Source organism: Pongo pygmaeus, chromosome 14 (assembly GCF_028885625.2).
Source record: "Pongo pygmaeus isolate AG05252 chromosome 14, NHGRI_mPonPyg2-v2.0_pri, whole genome shotgun sequence".
Lineage (NCBI taxonomy): Eukaryota > Metazoa > Chordata > Mammalia > Primates > Hominidae > Pongo > Pongo pygmaeus.
In genome coordinates, this window is record NC_072387.2 from 50,687,966 (window position 1) to 50,711,486 (window position 23,521).

A 23,521-nucleotide genomic window follows, 5' to 3' on the forward strand; every position below is an offset into this window, starting at 1 on the left:
TCGAGACCATCCTGGCTAACATGGTGAAACCCCATCTCTACTAAAAAAAATACAAAAAATTAGTCGGGCATGGTGGCACATGCCTGTAGTCCCAGCTACTCGGGTGGCTGAAGCAGGAGAATTGCTTGAACCCAGGAGGTGGAGGTTGCAGTGAGCCGAGATTGCGCCACTGCACTCCAGCCTGGGCGACAGAGCAAGACTTTGTCTCAAAAAAAAAAAAAATTTTTTTTTTTTTTACTATTTATTTTTATTATAACCTCCTTGAGGATAGGGACTGTGTCATACCTTTTTAATCTCATGGTGCCTTATCCATAAGTGTTTGTTGATTTTAACTAATAAGATGAAAGTTTATTTTAGGCGTGAGAAGACTTTTTGTTGAAATATTTTCAAGAAATTTCTTCATTCAACCAAATACTATTTTTTTAGTTTACTGAACTAGAAATATAGGGAATGGTTGGGCACAGTGGCTCATGCCTATAATGCCAGCATTTTGGGAGGCTGGTGGTAGGATCTCATGAAGCCAGGAGTTTGAGACCAGCCTGGGGAACATAGTGAGACCCCACTTCTCTACAAAAAAAATCCAAAAATTAGCCAGGTGTACTGGTGCATGCCTGTAGTGCCAGCTATTCTGGAGGCTGAGATGGGAGGATCGCTTGAGCTCTGGAGTTTGAGGTTGCAGTGAGCTATGATTGCACCACTGCTCTCCAGCCTGGACAACAAAGTGATTCCCTGTCTCTAAAAACAAAACAAAATAAAAGAACAAAGAACAAAGAAACAAAAACAAATGTAGGGACTAAAAAGTTAGGCAGATTGCTTAGGGTTTTAGAGCAAATGAATTTGGTAGAACTTTCCAGGGTATAAAATGGAGCAAGAGACATGTTTTCAACCAGTAATTGACAAACCTTCCTCTCTTTAAATATTTAAATATCTTACCTTCTTCAATTATTGTGACTGCTACTGATGCTGTTATTGTGGCTGGTTTGTGTCAGAGGCTAATGGTGTAGTTTGATGCATTATGGCTGGAGGATCCAGGAATGGCCAAATTCTACTCATTTCACCCATCCCTCCTCTTGCTGAAGTTTCTAAGGGTGATATATTGACAAAGTACAATAGTGGATGGAAACTACATACATGATAAATGGAAAATGGAAAACCTGTGCTTTGCCTGAAAACCCAGTGCTGAACTCTCTGGTAAAATGGGTTCTAGAGATCAGGGCAGTGATTTGACCTAGCCTGGGAAGTTCCTCAGTGTCATTTCCGCGACGTTCAGTTGGTATTCAATTGGTATGAATGAGTCACTCAGGCTGGCCAGCCTTCGAGGGGGGGCCACAGACATTAAGACAGTCGTGTCAAAGGATTTGGGACATGATTAAAAACCTATACACAGTATGATTACTCTTCCTTTCTTGTGCAGTCTCTCACTCCCATCTCTGGAGTTAATAACTTTGTTTTTTTAGTTATCTAAATTGCCTCAGGTATTCTATTAGTTTTCTATTGCTGTATAACAACCAACCACAAACTTAGTGGCTTAAAAAAACAATGCCCATTTATCTCAGTTTTTATAGGCCACACAGTATTGCTAGATTCTTCTGCTCCAGGTCTTACAATATAAATAAATAGATATGGGTTGGGCAGGGTGGCTCATGTCTGTAATCCCTGCACTTTGGGAGGCTGAGGTGGGTGGGTCACTTGAGGTCAGAAGTTTGAAACCAGCCTGGCCAACATGGTGAAACCCTGTCTCTACTAAATACAAAAATTTGCTGGGCGTGGTGGCTCATGCCTGTAATCCCAGCACTTTGGGAGGCCCAGGCAGGTGGATCGCTTGAGGCTAGGCGAACCCCCCTTGTCTACTAAATATACAAAAATTAGCTGGACGTATTGGTGCATGTCAGTATTTCCAGCTACTTGGGAGGCTGAGGCAGGAGAATTGCTTGAACCCGGGAAGCGGAGGTTGCAGTGAGCCGAGATTGTGCCACTGCACTCCAGCCTGGGCAACACGGCAAGACTCTGTCTCAAAAAAAAGAAAGAAACAGATATGACAAATTTATATATATACTTGTATTGACTCGAATTGAGCTAATTTTAGCCATAGTTTGAGTTTGTGATTTCACAAGTGTCTTCTGCCATAATAAAACTTACTAACAATGAAAGTATTTTTTTGTGATTTTAGGTGGCAGTGATGCAATCAGGGAATGGAAAAGGACAATTTCTGACAGGATTTTGGTTAATGTTTATTAATATATTTGTAGTTCAAGCCAGGCATGGTGGCTCATGCCTGTAATCCCAACACTTTAGGAGGCCGAGGTGGGAGAATCACTTGAGCCCAAGAGTTCAAGACCAGCTTGGGCAACATGGCAAAACCCCATCTCTACAAAAAATGAAAAAATTAACTGAGCATCGTGGTGCATGCCTGTAGTCAAAGCTACTCAGGAGGCTGAGGTGGGAGGATCTCTTGAGCGGAGGTTGCAGTGAGCCAAGATCGCACCACTGCACTTCAGTCTGGGTGGCAGAGAAAGACCCTGTCTCAAAAAAAAAAAAAGAGAGAGAGAGAGAGAGAAAGAAAAAATAATAATTTATTTGTAGTTTAAGTTCTACCATGGCCTTTTCTATGATTGTTAAATCAATAAAATGTTCTTTTTTGTTGTTCATTTAAAAAAATTCATTTTAAAAATTTGATTGCTATCTGCATGGTGTTTTGGAAGTTTCATTTTTATCTTTAACATAGCCCTATGCTGTATGTGAATGTATTCCTCCCAGATGAGGCTAGAGAGAATTGATCTCCTTTTGGTCACACTGGTGCCACCCTGGGAAAGGGCTCCCAGACCTCCTGATGTTTAATTGAAGGCTCTTTCCAATCAGACAGAGTTCTTTCTATCTGGGTAGTCTCTGCCTCTGCTGTTCTCTTTCTTCCTCAAACACTGCTCTCTTTTCTCACTAATCATGATATGTCTATCCTCAGATTTTTTTTTTTTTTTATTTACCCAATTTGTAGAGGATAGGAGCTTAGACCATGAAAGTCAAACAGCCTGGGTTTGGGTCCTGACTTGGCTACATCCAGTTATGTGACCTTGGACAAATTGGTTAACCTTTCTAAATCCCAGTTTCCTCACCAGTCATTGAGAATAACAAGAGTACCTGCCTCATAGGATTATAAGGATTAAATTAAATGTGATAATACACCACAATACCTGCAGTTTAATAAAAGTGGCAGTTCTTTTCCCGAGTTTATCATCTCCCTATTTCCAAGTAGCAGTATGTTGCCAATTCCTGAAAGTTTGGGAATTTGGAAGAAGAATGTGGATGAACTTTATCTTGAGAAAACATTCCATGCTGCTTATCTTTCAGAGATATAGCGAAGATTTATTTCCACTTTTATCTCATATTAATAACTATGACTGGGAATAATAAATGAAATTATAATCTGACCATGTTAGGTAAATGTTATTTGTGAAAGAAGAGCTATTTAATGATATGAAAGTCATCACAATCACATGGTATATGTTAACCTTTCAAAGCATGCTGTTCAAATGACTGTTTTCTTTAAATTTTAATGAAGATTAGGCTAAATCTTAAATGAGTCACAATTTTAAAGAAATTATTGTACTGATATTGTTAAAACTTCTTATGGAAGTTTGCTAGAGAAAGTAGCATGTGTTTTTTATTTGTTTGTTTGAAGTAGAAAGAAATACATAGGTAATTTATTTCATTTATTTAACCACCCGTAACATTTTCAGGGGGCACTCTGTAGGTGTGTGTGAAATTTCATGAGTATGGCACACCCACACGGGCTTACTTGGTTGATGAAACACAGGCACCCTCTGGTAACACTTATATTTAGAATTAAATGATCACTGGAACAAAAAGGGATTTTAGTTCAGGGGTCACTTGCCACAGCAGATGTGACTAAAGTTTATTAGCATTAGATTATGATTCTTTCTATGAGGGTTTAAAAGGTCTGCATAAAAAGACACCAATAAACATGAGAATATACTCTTATGGCACATCAAATATCAGAAATTATGCATTCGTAATATAATTGGAATGAGCAGGGTGGGTTTTAGTGGTACAGAACAAAATGTTCTTAAGAATTCCTTTAATGTTTCCTTTCTATTTATTCCACTTTTCCCTTAGCTTCCTCTCAGTTAATATAGTTTACTTCATCTCTCTCTTAGAGGGCGATCACATCCTTTGAACTTAAAAAGCTGTCAGTTTATTTTTCTCTATTAATCTATCAATATTTACTTACAAAGGAAATAACTAAAAGCTACTTTCTTTTCATATAATTTGTGAATGCACACACAAAAAAGGTATTTAGGTTATCACCTGAATAATCACTGACAAGTAAGTTGCCTACCTTATTTGATATTTGTTGTAACTATTATATTTCTGTTCTGAATGCTTTATGTCTGATAACTCATTCAATTCTTCATATGAATGCTAGAGTGTAAGAATTATTATGATTCCCATTTGATAGATGAAGAATCTGAAACAGAGAGGCTAACATCTAATAATATAATGACTAGAATCTGAACCTGTCCACATCATCTGGCCTCGGTTTGTGTCTTCACGACTTTGCTATGCTGTGTCTTTATTGTGGAGTTTTAAATTAATGTGGTTTAGATAGTATTCCTCTAACTGGTGTATTACATGTTCAGTTGTTTTTTCTACAAGTCAAGCAGAGTTTTATGCTGCATCACCAGATGAATAGCAAGCACTTGCTGGTCAGACTACAAATTTAGAATATTTCATTGTATTTTGGCACTGTATTTTAAAGAGAAATGTTGACTAAAGAGCTCACAGAGGATGGTAACTGATATTATAAAAAAGGTCTGGGAATCCTGGGATTGATTGGCATTTAAGGGCACTCTTTATTTTAAAAATTTGGAAAAATGTGACAGATGTATTTTTAATATTTGAGGCATTATCATATAGGAGAGGCTATAGACAGGTTTTGTGTTACTGCAGCGTGCATGACCCGTGGTTGAATTCGTGGATGAATAATTCAAGCTCAGTATAACAGAGAACTTTCTAACTTGAGTCATCTAATAGAACAGGCCCCTTGTGAGGTAATAGCTCTTCCCATTATTAGAAATCTTTAGTCATCTCATTCCCTGTGAGCTGAAAGGGGCCTTCAAGAAGAGAGTTCTCAGAGCAGACTCAGCTTCAAGTGCTGAAATAATTTCTCAAGGTTAGATGGCTAATAGCAGGGCATAGCTAATATGGAATTCAGGGCTTTCAGCTCTTGATGTTTGTTGGGAATAGGCAAAGGAGTGGATTTAGAGACTGCTGGGCACTATGCTAGACACTTTACACATGGAGGCCCATTATACCACACAGCAAGAGCTAAATGACCATCTTTCTAGAATGCAGTTGGGGAGATCTTTGCACAGTGTGTGCATGTGAGAGGGGGTGAGGAGAGATGGTGGAAACTGAAATTTCCTTGCAGATGCAAAGACTGTGTCTTCTTTACCACTGAATCCTCAAGGCTAACACAGTGCCTGGCACAGAGGGAAAGCTAATAAATATTTGTTGAATAAATGAAGGGATATATCTTTGTTGGATGAATGAATTAGTGACATTTGTAAACTGTACTGGGTTTTTTTGGACAAAAAGTATTAGGTCATGTTTTGGCTTAGAGAACAGTTTTCTAATCCCTCCCTATGATATTAGTTTATATATATTATACGCATAAATTCTTGCACCCTCATTGAAATATTTATGTAATGACTTAAGACTATTTTATACCATGTTTACAAACATGCTTCTTGCCTTTCATTAGTCATTGCAGTGGTCCCACCTTTGCTTACATAATTATTAGATGACTGATAGCAGCAAACCTCATATTTTAACATTTATATTAGTTAAAATATTTTATAGCACTCTAAAATGATGCCATATTAATGCAATTTAAGCGGTTGTGTTTTTTGCTTTTTAAAACTGACTTATGTACAATTTAGATGACTTTATACTCTGAAAGCTGATAATTTCTGTTAAGTTTGAAATTCATGTTCCTTTTTCTATATCTTAGAAATTAGGGGCTTTTAGAAATGAAATATCTTATCTTTGTTTCTGTGGGTGTTTCATATTTATCTTTTTATTTAGTGATATAGCATCTTTTCCAAGACTAACCCAGAGAAATAGCTCTTAAGGTTATTATGGGCTTCCTCACACCAAAGTCCTAGGGCATAAGAAACCATTGGTCCTTTTGTAGCTAGACGAAAATCTTGGGGTGAAGATAAGGTGTGGAAGAAGAACAGAACCTGTGTCTCCACCTTCACTAGTAGCCTTCCAGAAATCTTTCAAATGGGCTTTCTAAAGTAAGGCAAGACCCAGTGAGCATGTCCTCAGTTCTTCTGCCAACTCTGGAGCTCTGGGAACCTAGGGCTTGCTTGCAAAATGAGACCAGGGGAGTCCCAGGACATAGATCAGTTTCATCAAAGGGTCCGAGGTGGTTAATAGACACTATCAATAGGTTGGGAGAGGGCACTTGTCATCCAAAGAGCTGTGTCGGACGTTCAGTCAGGGTGTCATGATCATTTGCCGTGCCTGGTGTTACCATGTTCCCCTTGCCCTTACTGAAGATCCATGACTCAGGGAAAATATAGTGCTCCTGCTCAGAAACCTTCAACCTGCTGCCTCCAGTACTTTTTCTGTCCTAGTCTGTTGTACAGCAGCCCACTCTCCATCTATCTGTCCACTTCCAGAACTGCCCTTATAATTCATTCATTCATTTACTTAACAAATATTTATCGAGAGTTCATTATATATAGCAGACATTTGTGCTAGATTCTGGGTATACAGTGCTAAATAAAAAAAGTTGGCCACTGAGTACCAAAATTTTTAAAAGTTTTTACTTGAATTTAAACAAATTTAAAGGCTATGCTGCCTGCCTTCAGTGATAGGTCCCTGTCTTTAAAGTATGTGGCCTTGTGAATAGGATTATTTGGATACCAAAAACAAGGAACTCACCTCCCAACTGAGACTGGAAACTGTGCCATCACAGGGGCCCAGGTTATAGGAAAGAGTGGTGGGGGGCGGGGCGGAATTACAATCTTCTTAGAACTTGAGGCCCAGACCATTCAGGATTCCATAAACAAACTTCTGTGAGACTAGTTCATCTGCACTTCTCCACAAACATGCCCCCCTCCCAGAATTTCTGAGGCCAAACCCTAGCCACCGTGTAGAACTTTTTATCCCTGAGTCTGAATATCTGTGTTTTATGAAGCTGGTTTCCTAGGTGGCCTTTAGCCTTTGGCACTTTGTGGATTGCCAGTGGCAGACTGCTGTCACATGAAAAGCTTGGCCAGTTATAACCTTGTAACATGGAGGACTGACCTTCCCAGTGTGTGTGCCATGTTGTAGCTCCCAGTGCATAGCCATATGCTGCGCTGCCTCCTGGTCTTGGGGCTGGTTATAAATCTGCAGTTCACTCATGTGTTCCTATACAAGGCCTTTTACAGACTCCAAATAGATGGTCCTGAGCTGCTACTGTCATTGTCACCATGATCCTGGAGACACAGCCTGTAGCTCTGTGGAAGTAAACTTCTAAAACCTGTCTCTTCTGAGAGTTACTGCATGAAAACAGGCAAGGATGGGTCAAGTTTTGGAGCAGCAGCCCAAGTTCCACCAACCGCCCTGTTATACAGAGGCTTCTAAGCTATGCAGAGTGCTATGAAGGGTTTATTCTTCTTTTGCCCACCTGACTGATATACTGATGTACTTTTTGAAGAAGGGCTGTGGAATTTACCTGGACTTCACTGTGGTCTTGATGTGGCTGAAGTGTTTCGTTGAAGGCTCTTTAGTCCTGTACTTATTTAGATTGACTCTCACTTCTGGTCCCTTTTTGTGGTGCAGACTAGAGCCTCAAACTCTGTAAAAGACAATGGCTTGTCTCATGTAAGTACCTGGAATAGGGGCTTAATATGGGAAAATAAGCTACTGGCAGTAAAAAATTTTCATATTTTTATTTATTTATTTTATTTATTTTTATTTTTATTATACTTTAAGTTTTAGGGTACATGTGCACAACATGCAGGTTAGTTACATATGTATACTTGTGCCATGCTGGTGTGCTGCACCCAGTAACTCGTCATTTAACATTAGGTATATCTCCAAATGCTATCCCTCCCCTCTCCCCCCTCCCCACAACAGGCCCCAGTGTGTGATGTTCCCCTTCCTGTGTCCATGTGTTCTCATTGTTCAATTCCCACCTATGAGTGAGAACATGCGGTGTTTGGTTTTTTGTCCCTGAGATAGTTTGCTGAGAATGATGGTTTCCAGCTTCATCCATGTCCCTACAAAGGACATGAACTCATCATTTTTTATGGCTGCATAGTATTCCATGGTGTATATGTGCCACATTTTCTTAATCCAGTCTATCATTGTTGGACATTTGGGTTGGTTCCAAGTCTTTGCTATTGTGAATAGTGCCGCAATAAACATACGTGTGCATGTGTCTTTATAGCAGCATGATTTATAATCCTTTGGGTATATACCCAGTAATGGGATGGCTGGGTCAAATGGTATTTCTAGTTCTAGATCCCTGAGGAATCGCTACACTGACTTCCACAATGGTTGAACTAGTTTACAGTCCCACCAACAGTGTAAAAGTGTTCCTATTTCTCCCCATCCTCTCCAGCACCTGTTGTTTCCTGACTTTTTAATGATCACCATTCTAACTGGTATGAGATGGTATCTCATTGTGGTTTTGATTTGCATTTCTCTGATGGCCAGTGATGATGAGCATTTTTTCATGTGTCTTTTGGCTGCATAAATATCTTCTTTTGAGAAGTGTCTGTTCATATCCTTTGCCTACTTTTTGATGGGGTTGTTTGTTTTTTTCTTGTAAATTTGTTGGAGTTCATTGTAGATTCTGGATATTAGCCCTTTGTCAGATGAGTAGATTGCAAAAATTTTCTCCCATTCTGTAGGTTGCCTGTTCACACTTTGATGGTAGTTTCTTTTGCTGTGCAGAAGCTCTTTAGTTTAATTAGATCCCATTTGTCAATTCTGGCTTTTGTTGCCATTGCTTTTGGTGTTTTAGACATGAAGTCCTTCCCCATGCCTGTGTCCTGAATGGTATTGCCTAGGTTTTCTTCTAGGGTTTTTATGGTTTTAGGTCTAACATTTAAGTCTTTAATCCATGTTGAATTAATTTTTGTATAAGGTGTAAGGAAGGGATCCAGTTTCAGCTTTCTACATATGGTTAGCCAGTTTTCCCAGCACCATTTATTAAATAGGAAATTGTTTCCCCATTTCTTGTTTTTGTCAGGTTTGTCAAAGATCAGATGGTTGTAGATATGCGGCATTATTTCTGAGGGCTCTGTTCTGTTCCATTGGTCTATATGTCTGTTTTGGTACCAGTACCATGCTGTTTTGGTTACTGTAGCCTTGTAGTATAGTTTGAAGTCAGGTAGCATGATGCCTCCAGCCTTGTTCTTTTGGCTTAGGATTGACTTGGCAATGAGGACTCTTTTTTGGTTCCATATGAGCTTTAAAGTAGTTTTTTCCAATTCTGTGAAGAAAGTCATTTGTAGCTTGATGGGGATGGCATTGAATCTATAAATTACCTTGGGCAGTATGGCCATTTTCATATTGATTCTTCCTACCCATGAGCATGGAATGTTCTTCCATTTGTTTGTATCCTCTTTTATTTCATTGAGCAGTGGTTTGTAGTTCTCCTTGAAGAGGTCCTAAACGTCCCTTGTAAGTTGGATTCCTAGGTATTTTATTCTCTTTGAAGCAGTTGTGAATGGGAGTTCACTCATGATTTTGGCTGTCTGTTTGCCTGTTATTGGTGTATAAGAATGCTTGTGATTTTTGCACATTGATTTTGTATCCTGAGACTTTGCTGAAGTTGCCTATCAGCTTAAGGAGATTTTGGTCTGAGACAATGGGGTTTTCTAGATATACAATCATGTCATCTGCAAAAAGGGACAATTTGACTTCCTCTTTTCCTAACTGAATACCCTTTATTTCCTTCTCCTGCCTGATTGCCCTGGCCAGAACTTCCAACACTATGTTGAATAGGAGTGGTGGGAGAGGGCATCCCTGTCTTGTGCCAGTTTTCAAAGGGAATGCTTCCAGTTTTTGCCCATTCAGTATGATATTGGCTGTGGGTTTGTCATAGATAGCTCTTATTATTTTAAAATACATCCCATCAATACCTAATTTATTGAGAGTTTTTAGCATGAAGGGTTGTTGAATTTTGTCAAAGCCTTTTCTGCATCTATTGAGATAATCATATGGTTTTTGTCGTTGGTTCTGTTTATATGCTGGATTACGTTTATTGATTTGCATATGTTGAACCAGCCTTGTATCCCAGGGATGAAGCCCACTTGATCATGGTGGATAAGCCTTTTGATGTGCTGCTGGATTCGGTTTGCCAGTATTTTATTGAGGAGTTTTGCATCAATGTTCATCAGGGATATTGGTATAAAATTCTCTTTTTTTGTCGTGTCTCTGCCAGGCTTTGGTATCAGGAAGATGCTGGCCTTATAAAATGAGTTAGGGAGGATTCCCTCTTTTTCTATTGATTGGAATAGTTTCAGAAGGAATGGTACCAGCTCCTCGTTGTACCTCTGGTAGAATTCGGCTGTGAATCCATCTGGTCCTGGACTTTTTTTCGTTGGTAAGCTATTAATTATTGCCTCAATTTCAGGGCCTGTTATTGATCTATTCAGAGATTCAACCTCTTCCTGGTTTTGTCTTGAGAGGGTGTATGTGTTGAGGAATTTATCCATTTCTTCTAGATTTTCTAGTTTATTTGCGTAGAGGTGTTTGTAGTATTCTCTGATGGTAGTTTGTATTTCTGTGGGATCGATTGTGATATCCCCTTTATCATTTTTTATTGCGTCTATTTGATTCTTCTCTCTTTTCTTCTTTATTAGTCTTGCTAGCGGTCTATCAATTTTGTTGATCTTTTCAAAAAACCAGCTCCTGGATTCATTGATTTTTTGAAGGGTTTTTTGTGTCTGTATTTCCTTTAGTTCCGCTGTGATCTTAGTTATTTCTAACATCACAATTAAAAGAACTGGAGAAGCAAGAGCAAACACATTCAAAAGCTAGCAGAAGGCAAGAAATAACTAAAAAAAATTTTTTTTAATTCCCACTATAAATATCTGGATATTAGCAAAAGAGAGTCTGATACACAATAACTATCTCATTGAAACAGCAGAGCTCTGAAGAGTTTTGATATCTTGACAGTTCTGTCCTGGCTAGCATGATGGAGTTCTGTTTGCCAAGATTTTTTATGTTCCATAACCTCATTGAAAGCCAGAATCTTTGGTGTTAACTACAGTTTCTTAACTATATCTGTTAAGAAATAAGGTATAGTAGGGAGGCATGGTGCTCAAACTCTCCGGAAAATCCCGGAGATGTTTGCAACCCTATGCCTCGTGAACAACCCAAGCCTGGTGGAGTCCTGAATCACCCTGAAGAGGCCCCCAGTGATGTGCACGAAAATCTTAGGGTGAAGGTAAGGGGTTCAGTGGGCCAGACCCGGTGGCTCACGCCTGTAATCCTAGCATGTTGGGAGGCCGAGGCAGGTGGATCACCTGAGGCCTGGAGTTAGAGACCAGCCTGGCCAACATGGTGAAACCCCTTCTCTACTAAAAATACAAAAATGGGCAGGGCATGGTGGCGCGTGCCTGTAATTCCAGCTACGCGGGAGGCAGAGACAGGAGGATTGCTTGAACTCTGGAGGCAGAAATTGAGCTGAGATCGTGCCACTGCACTCTTGCTTGGGTGATAGAGTGAGACTGTGTCTCAAAAAAAAAACGAAAGGGGTTGCATGTCCATCACACCTGGTCTTATTGACAACTCCAGAATTGGGCTTTACGTCCTGTATGAAATGCTTTAAAAATATGAACACACTGTTACACCTCACAGATTTTGGTTCCATTAGACAGTAAAATCACAATAACCAAGTAAAAGCCCACCCTTTTAAATAGGATTTAGTCTAGTCTGGCCATTCCTAGTGAATCCTTATTACCTTCAAGTGAGAAGAAAGCTCACCTAGAACAGTGTACCAGCTACCAGTGATTAAAGTGCTTGTGCCATGGCATTGATTCTTGCGGTCACTAGGTTGATTGTCTTTAATGGATGAGAGAGGATTAGCAATTTTGATTCCCCTTTGCATTTTAGTCTTACGTAAGTATTTAATTTCCAACAAGAAAATCATGAAATTAGTTTCTGGCAAAAAGAGATTTTCTATTTACTGGTTTCTTCCTTACACATTTTTGTGGTCTCTGGATCCAGTTTAAGCTTCGCTGAGCCCAAATCTCAATTTGTGAAGGCAAAGGTAGGTTTGTACTTAGGAGAGACAAATGACAATCTAGTCAGCAACCAACAAGGGAAGTCAGAAGCAAGATCTTCCTGTTGACAACAGATAGGTTGAGTGTTATCTAGTTGGAGATTTTATTTTTTAGTTGTTTATTTTGTTGGTTGCCACAGGTTGAGACTTGCTGGTAGCACATCTAAGGTCTTTGGGACAATCCTGGAACTCAGGGTTGGGGTGGAGGGTTGGCCAGCTGTCAGGATACTCTTGGAACCTTCTGGTAAGCTGCTCCCACTGAGATGGAACTCAAGGCAGAAGTTAGTCTTTGTATCTTGGAAATAAACAGATTAGTAGTAAGAAACTATTAAAGAGAGCTGACATCTTAGAAGGTGTGGCTACACAACAGCCCTGGCTCTTGACATCAGGACTTGGTAAGGCCAAGACATCAGCCATGTCTTCCATTGATCCAAACACCAGGCAATGCCCAGTGATGTAGTTTGTTGGAATCAGTTGGTAGGGTTTCTTGTTGGTAGGGGATGCTTTGACATACTTCATTAATGCTTTGTAATAATCTAGCATAACACTATTTAGTATGAAATGTCTGACAGTAGTTAGCTACTGGGGGAGTAACTAGCAGCCACACAGGCCTAATATTTCAAGTGGCAAGAGTCACAGCATTCTGTGTTATAGATCTCATGTTTGTAAGAGCAGTAGGCTGAGTGTTTGGCCTTTGTGATCTGGTTTCTGCATAAATTTTGGTCACTTTAATTTTCAAAATTCCGTCAATAAAGGGTGCTAACAATAACTAATTTTTCCCAGTTACTCAACAATATTATTAGAGCTGCCCCATTTGTTAGAACCATAATGTGAGAAAAGCTGTCAGTACAAAGCAATTAATCCTTCTCCCTTTGGAGCCTTTGTAAGAATTCAGATTTTGGGGAGAGTTTTTTTTTTTTGTACAGGTAAAGTATTCATATGAATATACTTTAGGTTGCATGGGCCTTTTTAGGAAAATGTAGAATCACGTCCACCAGCAAGGACAGACGTGACTATCCTCAAAATGACTGTAGATAAACTTCTAAAAGGTGTTAGCCTGAAGTTTAACACAGTATCAGGACACACACTTTATAGGACAGAGTGTAAAGAAAGGTTTTCAAGTCCTTAGATTCATCAGTGCCTTCACTACTATCATTATCTAGAATCAGCGGGCGTAGTGAAGTGTGCCATTTATGTGTACAAAGACATGTATACAAGGATATGATTGCACATTGTAATAGCAAAAGATTGGAAACAACCCAAATGCACAAGTTAGAGACTGATTGGAGTAGATTGTGAAATATATCATGCAATGGAATGTTATGCAGCCATTAAAAAGATGAATGAGTTCTGTCTGTAACAATACATACCAAACTTCAAGTTTGATTCAGTGGGAAAAGCCAGATGGGAAACAGTGTGAATTGTAAGATGTTACTGTGTGTGTGTTTGTGTGTGTGCACACATGCATGCATTTAAACCTCAACAGAGCATATAGTTGTTGTATATGGATAGAATATCCCTGGAGAGAAACACAAGAAGATAAATAGTTGCCTTCAGTAAAGGAAGTCAGTAGCTGGGGGCAGGCTTAGGAGGGATATGTGCTTTTCATTCTAAATACATTTTGAATTTTGTATCATAAATGTTTATTGCCTATTCAGAATTTTAAAAAATGCTACATGGGACCCACCTTCTGGAATGGATTTGATAGGAGTGATGAATTCAGCAGGAAGACCACCTTAGACACTGTCAGGATGTTCAGGGAAACCAGGATAAGGACATAGATTAGCTTGTCTGCACTGGGAAGGAAGGAAGGGCTAGATGAGAGACTTTGTCCACAAGGACTGGAGAGCTCTGTGGCCAAAGGGAGGGGAGAAGGAGAGGAGGAAGTGAATGTGGAGTTACTGATTTGGGGAGGATTGGTATATAAATAATGCCTTTAATTAAGGGTTGAAAATGGGAATAAAAGCAGGTTGGTAGTGGGGGTTGTGAAAAGAAGACTTCAGGTCCGGACATGGTGAATTTGAAGTGATGTGAGATACCCAGGTAATGGGTTTCTGCAGTCCTGCAGTCAATTCAGAGAACAGCTTTAAACACTATTAAAATGGCTTAAAATACTTTTTTGGTATCATTTTCATAGTTCTTTTGAAGTTTTTAGCATACTCAAATATATTTTCCATTCCTTAAGTATGATTATGGTGTAATGGAAAATTTAGGTTTTAAAAATATTTTAGTTTTGTGGTGACCAGTACAAAACAAGATAATTATTTTGTTTTGAAATTTCCCATTACATATGTGTCTTGTACAAAGCCATTTACCGTTATAAACTAAAAGAGCTTGTGCCAAGGGAATGAGACTAATGGATTGTTCCAATCTCTGGTACAGTCTGAAAATATTAAATGAATGGTAAAACATTTAATGTGTCCATTAACTAATACTGCTAATTTACAGTGGGAGTGTGTGTGAAAGCCTACATAAATAATTTCTGAAGTCACTGTGATCCCTGTAATTACAATTAATACTGAAAAAACTTCTCAGTTTCCCATGTGCGTTGTAATAGTTCCAAAACAATGCTCTGTGTTAATATATATCTTGTAAATATTTTGTTCTCGGAAGGTGCCTGGTTTACATAGACTTGCCTATGTTAGTGAATGAAGTCATTATTACTATTATTATTATTAGCCAGCACTTTTGCATTTCCTTTCTTGCTCACCATTTAAAAATGCACAGTAAGGTATAAGGTTGAGATGCAACTGGCAGCAGCCCTAAATATTGTTCTTAAGGGGAGAAAAAGTGAGCAGCACATGCAGTCTTTTCTGCCTGTCCTTTCAGGATAATGTCAGTAAATTCTTTGCCATTCCTTCATTCTCTCGTAGATGGCTAGGGAGGAAGGCAGATATAGTTTCAAATCTTACCTACACTTTGTGACCTTGGACAAGTTGCAAACCTTTCTAAGCCTTAGGGTCCTCCCAGCAAAGGACTGCTTGCCACTCTTTGAATTATGTGGATGAAATGAGATGATATACCTGGCCTGTTATAATTACTCCATAAATGGTAAATCTTAGTATTTTGGACTTGTGAAATGATTTCAACTCCAAACGTGAATAATGGAGTCATCTAAACCCTCCCTCACGGTCACTCCTCACAATGAGTTAGCAAGTCCCATGAATTCTACCTCCTAAAAATCTATGGAATCCTTTTTTATCTCTGTCAGCTGCTGAAATCTTCATGGAGTGCTCCTATGCACAGCAGCCTCACTGAATCCCTAACTCATGTCCTGCCATGTCTTTCCTGCCATTTAATAAGAGTCTCCCACCACGGCTTTCCACCACCAAGTGGACCATCTACACTGCTGCCCTGCCAGTTATCTTCCTAAAATGAGTATCTGGTTTGTGTCTCTTCCTGGCTTAAAGCCGTTTAGTAGCCGTGCTCTGTCACTTTTAGGATCAAATCTGTACTCTTTAGTGTGGTTAAAAGGTTCCTCATAATTGCCCCTCTGATTTTATTTTCCATTTGCAGCCCATGGTTGTCACATCACACTATTTACAATACCCAGCCCCTGCCTGGTCTCTCTTCTTCAATGTGTTCATGTATCCCTTGGCTTACAGTATCCATGCCTTCTCCTCTACCTCCTTGTGGCTTCTTCCCCGCAGACATACACAGGAAACCTTACTTGGCCTTCCCACCCACAACCCCACCCCACTTTTTTTTTTTTTTTTTTTTTTTGAGACAAGTCTCACTCTTGCCTGGGCTGGAGTGCAGTGGCGTGATCATAGCTCACTGTAGCCTCAATCTCCTGGGCTCAGGTGATCCTCCTGCTTCAGCTTTCCCAGGCATAAGCCACCATGCCAGGCTAATTTTTAAGTTTTTGTAGAGATGGGGCCTTGTGATATTGCCCAGGCTGGTCTCAAAACTTCTGGCCTCAAGTAATCTTCCCACGTTGGCCTCCTGAATTGCTGGGATTACAGACATGAGGCATCGCTCCTGACCTCTTCCTCCCTTGTTATTTGGGTATCTTCTTCCCCAACAAAGCATTCTCAGATCCTTTAGTCTTGGTTAGTTTCCCCTTCACTGTGTTCTCATTGCACCCCAGATATTGAAAGCATAGATACAGTTCAGATCATGAAGGGTCTTGTAAGCCATGCCAAGTGGTTTAGAAGATGACAGGAACCTACTCCACTGAAATTAGTTTCACTTATCTGTGTTCCCCCATTGGACTGTGAGCTCTCTGAGTGAAAGGACGGGGTATTTCATTTCTGTTTCCTGGAGGCTGCAACATTGTTTGGCAGAAAATAGGAATACTTTGTATTTTCTAATGAATAAACGGATGGATTCAAATGGAGAGTGTAAGTTTTAAACTATCACAATAGGTGACCTTCCGCACTTTGCTCACAACCTTATAGCTTATCTAACCCTTCACCTTTGCCCATCACTGAAAACATTAACATACTTTGTTGTTGGATTGTCTTTTAGAATAAAGTCACAAAACAGACATGAAGTGGGTGCAGCAAATCAAATGTTAATATGTAAGTGGAGAAAAGTGCTATAAACATAAGAATAGCATGTTGTGATGGAGAATAAAAGGGGAGACCTTCTTAGATAAAGTTATAAGGGAAAACCAGAAAACTCTTATTTTTCAAACACTTGGATATTGAACTCACAGGGAGCTCACAAACTTGCAAACACTAGGCAAACTACATAGAATTATGCTGCAGATTCGTGTGGCTTGCCTATCAGTTTTGAGTTCTTTTATTTACCTTGTAAAATATGCTTGCTTTATATTGGCAGTGTAGTATTAATTGACTTTAGTCTGTTCTTAGAGTACTAAGTACTTTTTAGATTTTTAAAACCAATTTTAGTAATAAGACATAGCTATGTATTATATAGCTAAATGAAATTATGCTTAATTATTATTTTTTTATTTTATTTTTTTATTTTTTGTATTTTTAGTAGAGACGGGGTTTCACCATGTTAGCCAGGATGGTCTCGATATCCTGACCTAGTGATCCGCCCGCCTCGGCCTCCCAAAGTGCTGGGATTACAGGCGTGAGCCACCGTGCCCGGCCTATGCTTAATTATTTTAAAAATTATGATAGGAAAAATAATTTTGTTATTGGCAATCTGAAACTTTCTTTCCATATCTTAACCCTTTTATTTCTGTCGAACAGTTGTTTTTTATGACCTTTGAAATCTTAGAGCTCCATATAACAAAATTAGCAAAATGGATTGTGCCCTAGACAGGGTTCTATGGACTACATGAAGGAGCCTGAGAAATAGGCCCTATTTGTCTGGTATAACAGGAGAAAGAGGTTGTGATTTAAAGCCGAAAGACCTGACTATATCTTCTGCCTCCGTGACTTATTAAAAAAGTTACATTTCTTTTTACCTCTTATATACACCAGTTACATGGAAGATTAAATGAGATGGTGAATATGATCATATTGATAGCAAAGCACTTTGAAAATGTAAGATGCTGCAGAAGTAATCCTTCTGTTTATTTATCAAAATCAGAGCCCCATAAGTGTCCTATGTTTAATGAGCTTAATTATTAGTTCCTTTGGTTGTTTGTAACCATAGATATTGACTGATATTATTGAAATTATGAATATAAGAAAATAGATTTCAGGTGTTATTGATTTACCAGTTTATTACAATATCAAAGTTTATAATTATTTATTATGTTTTTTTAATGGGTGTGGTAGGCTGAATAATGGTAGGCTGAATAATAGGATGTGAATAGATGTTCACATCCTAATCCCTGGAACTTACGGAATGAGTGGCACCTTACCTGGCAAAAGAAACTTTGTAATTGTGATCATGTGATCTTCATATGAGATGATCCTGGATTATCTAGGTGGGCCCAGTGCAATAAGAGGGAAGCAAGAGGAATCAGAGAGTCAGGGAAGATGTGACTATGAAGGCAAGAGGTTGGAGAGATGCAAGGAAGGGGCTGCAAGCCGAGGAAGGTAGGCAGACCCTAGAAGCTGAGAAAGGCAAAGACATGGATTCTTCTCTACAGTCTAGAGTCTCTGGAAGGAATGGAGCCCTCCCAACATCTTTATTTTATTTTATTCATTTTTAAAAATAGATTTAGAGGGTACAGGAGCAGCTTTATTACATGGATATATTGCATAGTGGTGAAGTCTGGGTTTTTAGTGTAACCATCACCTGAATAGTGCACATTGTGCAAATTAAGTAATTCATCATCAGTCACCCCCCTGCCACCCTTTAGAGTCTCCAGTGTCCATTATTCCACACTATGTACATGTGTACACATTATTTAACTCCCACATGTAAGTGAGAACATGTGGTACTTCTGCTTCTGAGTTATTTCACTGAAGATTAATGGCCTCTAGTTCCATCCATTATTCTGCAGAAGACATTATTTTATTCTTTTTTATGACTGAGTAGTATTCCATGGTGTGTGTGTGTGTGTGTGTGTGTGTGTGTGTGTGTGTATGTATATACATATATATGTAGTTTCACTTATATACACACACACACACACATATACACCATGGAATACTACTCAGTCATAAAAAAGAATAAAATATATATTTATATCACATTTTCTTTATACAATCATCTGTTGATGGATACTGGATACTTAGGTTGATTCCATATCTTTGCTATTGTTAATAGTGTTGTAATAAACATATGAGTGCAGGTATCTTTTTAATGTAGTGATTTCTTTTCCTGTAGATAGATACCCAGTAGTGAGATTGCTGGGTCAAATGGTAGTACAATTTTTAGTTCTTTGAGAAATCTCTATACTGTTTTCCATAGATGTTGTACTAATTTACATTCACACCAACAGTGTACAAGCATTCCCTTTGCTCCACATTCTTGCTAATACTTGTTGTTTTTTGACTTTTTAATGACTGCTCTAAGATGGTGTCTCATTGTGGTTTTAGTTTGCATTTCTCATGAGTGATGTTGAGCATTTTTTTTATATGCTTCTTGGCCATTTGTATGTCTTTTGAAAAACGTCTGTTCCTGTCCTTTGCCCACTTTTTAATGGGTTATTTGTTATTGTCATTTTGTTCAACATCTTGATTTTAAACTTCTGAAATCTACAACTTTAAGAGAGTACATTTGTGTTGTTTTAAGCCACTAAAATTGTGATAATTTGTTACAACGGCAATAGGAAAATAGTACAATGTGGATTGACTAAACATTAATAACTGTAATTTGTTTGAATTCTAAGAAATTAAATTCTAGCTTTGTCCAATAGTCTTCAAAAGAAATGGTGGTGAAATTGAATTCTAGCTTTGACCAATAGTCTTCAAAAGAAATGGTGGTGAAATTAAATTCTAGCTTTGACCAATAGTCTTCAAAAGAAATGGAGGTTTATTATTGAACATATGATTATATATGTATATAGATATATATATACACACACACATATATATACACATGTATACACACACATACACACACAAACATATATATATATATATATAAAAATCACATAATAAGATACCCCAACAAGTAACACATGAAGCCTTTCTTGGTGATTTCTCAAGGCCAAGTCGTTTGTCATGTCCTTTTCCCATGGAAGGCAGGGCAGGAGGGCACAGCTGCACAGGGACCTCTTTATTCTTGATGGTTTCACTATCACCTCTATTTTTGATGCTCTGGTGAACCAGAGTCTTCTGTGAAGTAACAGTTAGGACCATGACTCTGAAATACAGGCTTAAATACATTAAGAGGGGACAGTTCCCTGGACTCCTCTGCAGGACCTGTGACAGGGGTAGGAGGAGTGGCTTGTTTCACTAGGCCAAGTTCAAACCCATTGTGGGAGGGGGGGAGCACGTGGGCGAGCAGGTCCTGGGGCAGGTGTGAGTGCTTTTGGGCTCCAGCCCCACGGTAGCATCTGGGGGTGTGTTACAATTAATGTTCTTTTAGCAGTTGCTGTCTATGGACAAATCTAATCAGTAGATTTCTTAATCACAAGGCCTATAAATCAAAATAATTTTCCAATTTTTTTTGCCTCTGGAAAAAGTAACTGTATTAAATGTGTTATGATCTTTCCTTGCTCGTTACTGTTCACTTTAAAACAAGTTTTTATTGAAAAGGAGAAATTGCAAATGTATACATTTTACTTTATTAGTGTATAAGCACACATGGTTTATATTGCTGAAATCATTTAGAATTGAGGCATTTGTGTAATTCCAAATACACAAAGAAAAATTAGAAGTTATTCTTTATCCTTCTTTCTCCCCTTTTTCTTGAATTCACAATGACTTTACAAGACATTTAATGTAAAGGCACTAAAGACAGTTAAAACCATTAGTCATCATGCTTTACTTAGAATTCAGCAAAGAACAAAGTTAAAGAACAAAATAGCAAGCCTGGTTTATTTGTCTGAATAATGCTTGTCTCATGATACTTTATCTCATATAAGGGAAGGAGAGGGACTCCTTAGAGTTACATCATATAAGGTAGCAAAAAATAAATACAATAAATGCTAGAGACAATATTTATTCAGAAAACATCAGTGAAACTTGGAGACTCTGAAATGCTGTGCCAGTCATTAGAGCCAGGAGTGTATTATGATTTAATGGTACCTCTCTGCTGCATCTCATGAGCTGTCCTAGAAAAACATTTTGAAGCAATAAAGCATCCATTTGGCTCCTAAGTAATGAGAGGCATTGTTCTTTGCATTAACTATTTATTCAGGAAGAGAAGTGACCAACTGTTAATAAGCTTTATCCAAAGAGGGTCGTGGAAAACAAGAAAATGCAAAAGTGAGTTTCTCTTCAATTTCATATGCAATTAACAAATATCCAGAGCTGACTGATTGGTGCTCCTCTTCCATGTGACTTTTGGCTGGCTGTATTTAAGGGTGAGTGCCTGTTAGATGTATTCAAAGCTTCTGGGTTTAAGGAAGGACTCTGTAGCCTAAACCCACGACAAATGAGAGGCGGCAATGACTCGTGAGTAGCTAAGACTGGATGGATCTCTCTATTGTTTTATTGTTTTGAATATTGGACTTATTTTCTAAGATGAATAGTAATGATTTAGGCTTACTAGTTTATTCCTTTTGGGAAGGATTTTTTGTTTGTTTGTTTTAGAAGATTATTGCTTTTTCATTACTTGTGAAATCTGCTCTATAATCCAATGTAATATTTAGACTTATCACTTTATCAAGAAGCTTTTAACTTGAGAAAAATTCTTATTTGATATATAAATAGATATGTGCTTTATTCTTTGGAAATAGTTTCCAGGTAGGAATGCAACATTTTTCTCTTGTTCTGCAAGTAAATAAATGATCTCTTCTTGACAGTAAATGTGTAGGATTTAGTAACTTCGAGATTCCAACCAGAATACTGTATTCACAAATAAGTAGGGGCTTCTTTCAAGTCATTTCAGAATCTTACTTTGAAGCACTTTGATCCTATGACAGTGTGAAGTTTTCATTCCACTTGCTTTAAGGTCCTTAATGTAATTAAGTTGCCTTTTTAATGACATGAAAAAAGATAAAAGCCGCAATTCTTTTCTTCCCTAAAGCCAACAAAAGGATGTTTATGGTTATTCTTTGTCCCTGCTCTCACTAAATACTAGTACAGTGGAGTTCTACACAATGGGGGAAGGATCTTCATAAATCAGTAAAATAGACAGTGGAAGTGATATGTAAACTCAATATTATTTAAATATTAGCAGAATATTCTTGATACCATAATAAATCAATTAGGTGGCTGGGCGCAGTGGCTCATGGCTGTAATCCCAGCACTTTGGGAGGCCAAGGTGGGCGGATCACAAGGTCAAGAGATCCAGACCATCCTGGCCAACATGGTGAAACCCTGCCTCTACTAAAAAAAAAAAAAAAATTTAAGAAATCATTTAATATTGCATTCCTTTGATTTTTAATTTAAAAATGTTATCCATATTGAAAACTATGTATTCCTGCTAAGCTTACTATGAATTATTTTGAAGTATATTTAAAATCAGTTTGTAAGATGTATTTCATGGAATAAGAATGCATTGTGTATTTGGGTCCATAGCCTTAGAAAAAAGGGCTAAAGATCCCAAGTAAGTAGCAAAAGGATCAAAGGTAGAAAAACTCCTTAGGCTTTTTCTTTCCTAGACCACATTATTTTTATCATACAGATTACAAAAACATAAGAAATAAAGACTCAAGTTAGAAATGGAATTACCTCAGAAGATGTTAGGTTTTGCAACAATCTTTCTCTTTGGGTATTAACAATCATTAGATTGAATTATCCCTTTCAGATCATCACTCCATTCAGAAGGCTAATGCTGTGTGCTGAGAACAGAAAGGAGATGGAGGATTGGATCAGCTCACTGAAGTCTGTACAGACCAGAGAACCCTACGAGGTAAAATGGCGTCTTTTCTTTCATCTCGTGTTCTTAGGAAATAAATGTTAACCAAAGGGCTAGAGCTCTACTGTGCAAACTTAAGTATGTGTACACTCATTCAGCAACTTGTTTAAACCAGATTTTGAAATTCTTAGCTTAAAGCAAAGTGCTTTGGTTTTAAAAATGATGGATTTGAAAATTTGACCATAACTATATGCATTCCAAACAGTTCAGCATCTGTAGCCTTGTTCACTGGCTTGGCAAATCTGTCCTCACATCTCATTTCTAGGTGGCCCAGTTTAATGTGGAACATTTCTCAGGGATGCACAACTGGTACGCCTGCTCCCACGCCCGACCCACCTTCTGTAACGTGTGCAGAGAGAGTCTTTCTGGAGTCACCTCCCATGGCCTGTCCTGCGAAGGTACTGTAGCACCTAGCATGTGTTTTCTCCCAACAGTGACCATACTGTAGACATGCTGCCACTGGTTTTATTGTAGCTTAAAATTGAGCTTTCCACACATAGGACTAGCTTGGAAAATATTTTTGCTCAGAAAAAAAAACATAGTCATTTAAAGGAAATGTAAATCACGATACAGCATTTTACCCCCAAGAAGCTAGGAACTACTGTCTAAAAAAAAAATCTTTGGACCTTGTGTAATCATTCTGGTATTCTTTATTCTAGTTGATTATGGTGAGCAAAACTTCTTGTGAGGACAGTATATACTCTTTGGCAGAATTTCTGATTGTTAATTATATTGCATTGTTTTAAATATTGTTTTCTTTCATTTCATTTGTTTGATCTGAATAGGTATCATCCTTTTTAATTTCCTTAAAATTTTCTATAAATAAGGCCTATGCTGTTGTTATTTTGTTTTGTTTCGAGAAGG

The 23,521-nt window shown here is 38.3% G+C and overlaps 1 protein-coding gene across 9 annotated transcripts in view; it reads left to right on the top strand.

Moving 5' to 3' along the window:
* Positions 1-23,521, top strand: part of DGKH (diacylglycerol kinase eta) — a 203,389-nt gene that overhangs the window by 92,623 nt on the left and 87,245 nt on the right. For 7 of the 9 annotated variants that reach the window (XR_010123554.1, XM_054446619.2, XM_063650787.1 and 4 more), the window contains exons 5-6: positions 22,547-22,651; positions 22,923-23,055. Coding sequence is in view for 8 of the 9 variants with exons in the window: in XM_054446619.2 (XP_054302594.2) it covers positions 22,547-22,651; positions 22,923-23,055 (238 nt within the window). In the remaining variant the exon portion in view is untranslated. Of the gene's footprint in view, positions 1-20,992; positions 21,061-22,546; positions 22,652-22,922; positions 23,056-23,521 lie in introns of those variants that run through there. The other 2 variants (XM_063650789.1, XM_054446620.2) reach the window with 2 other exon arrangements.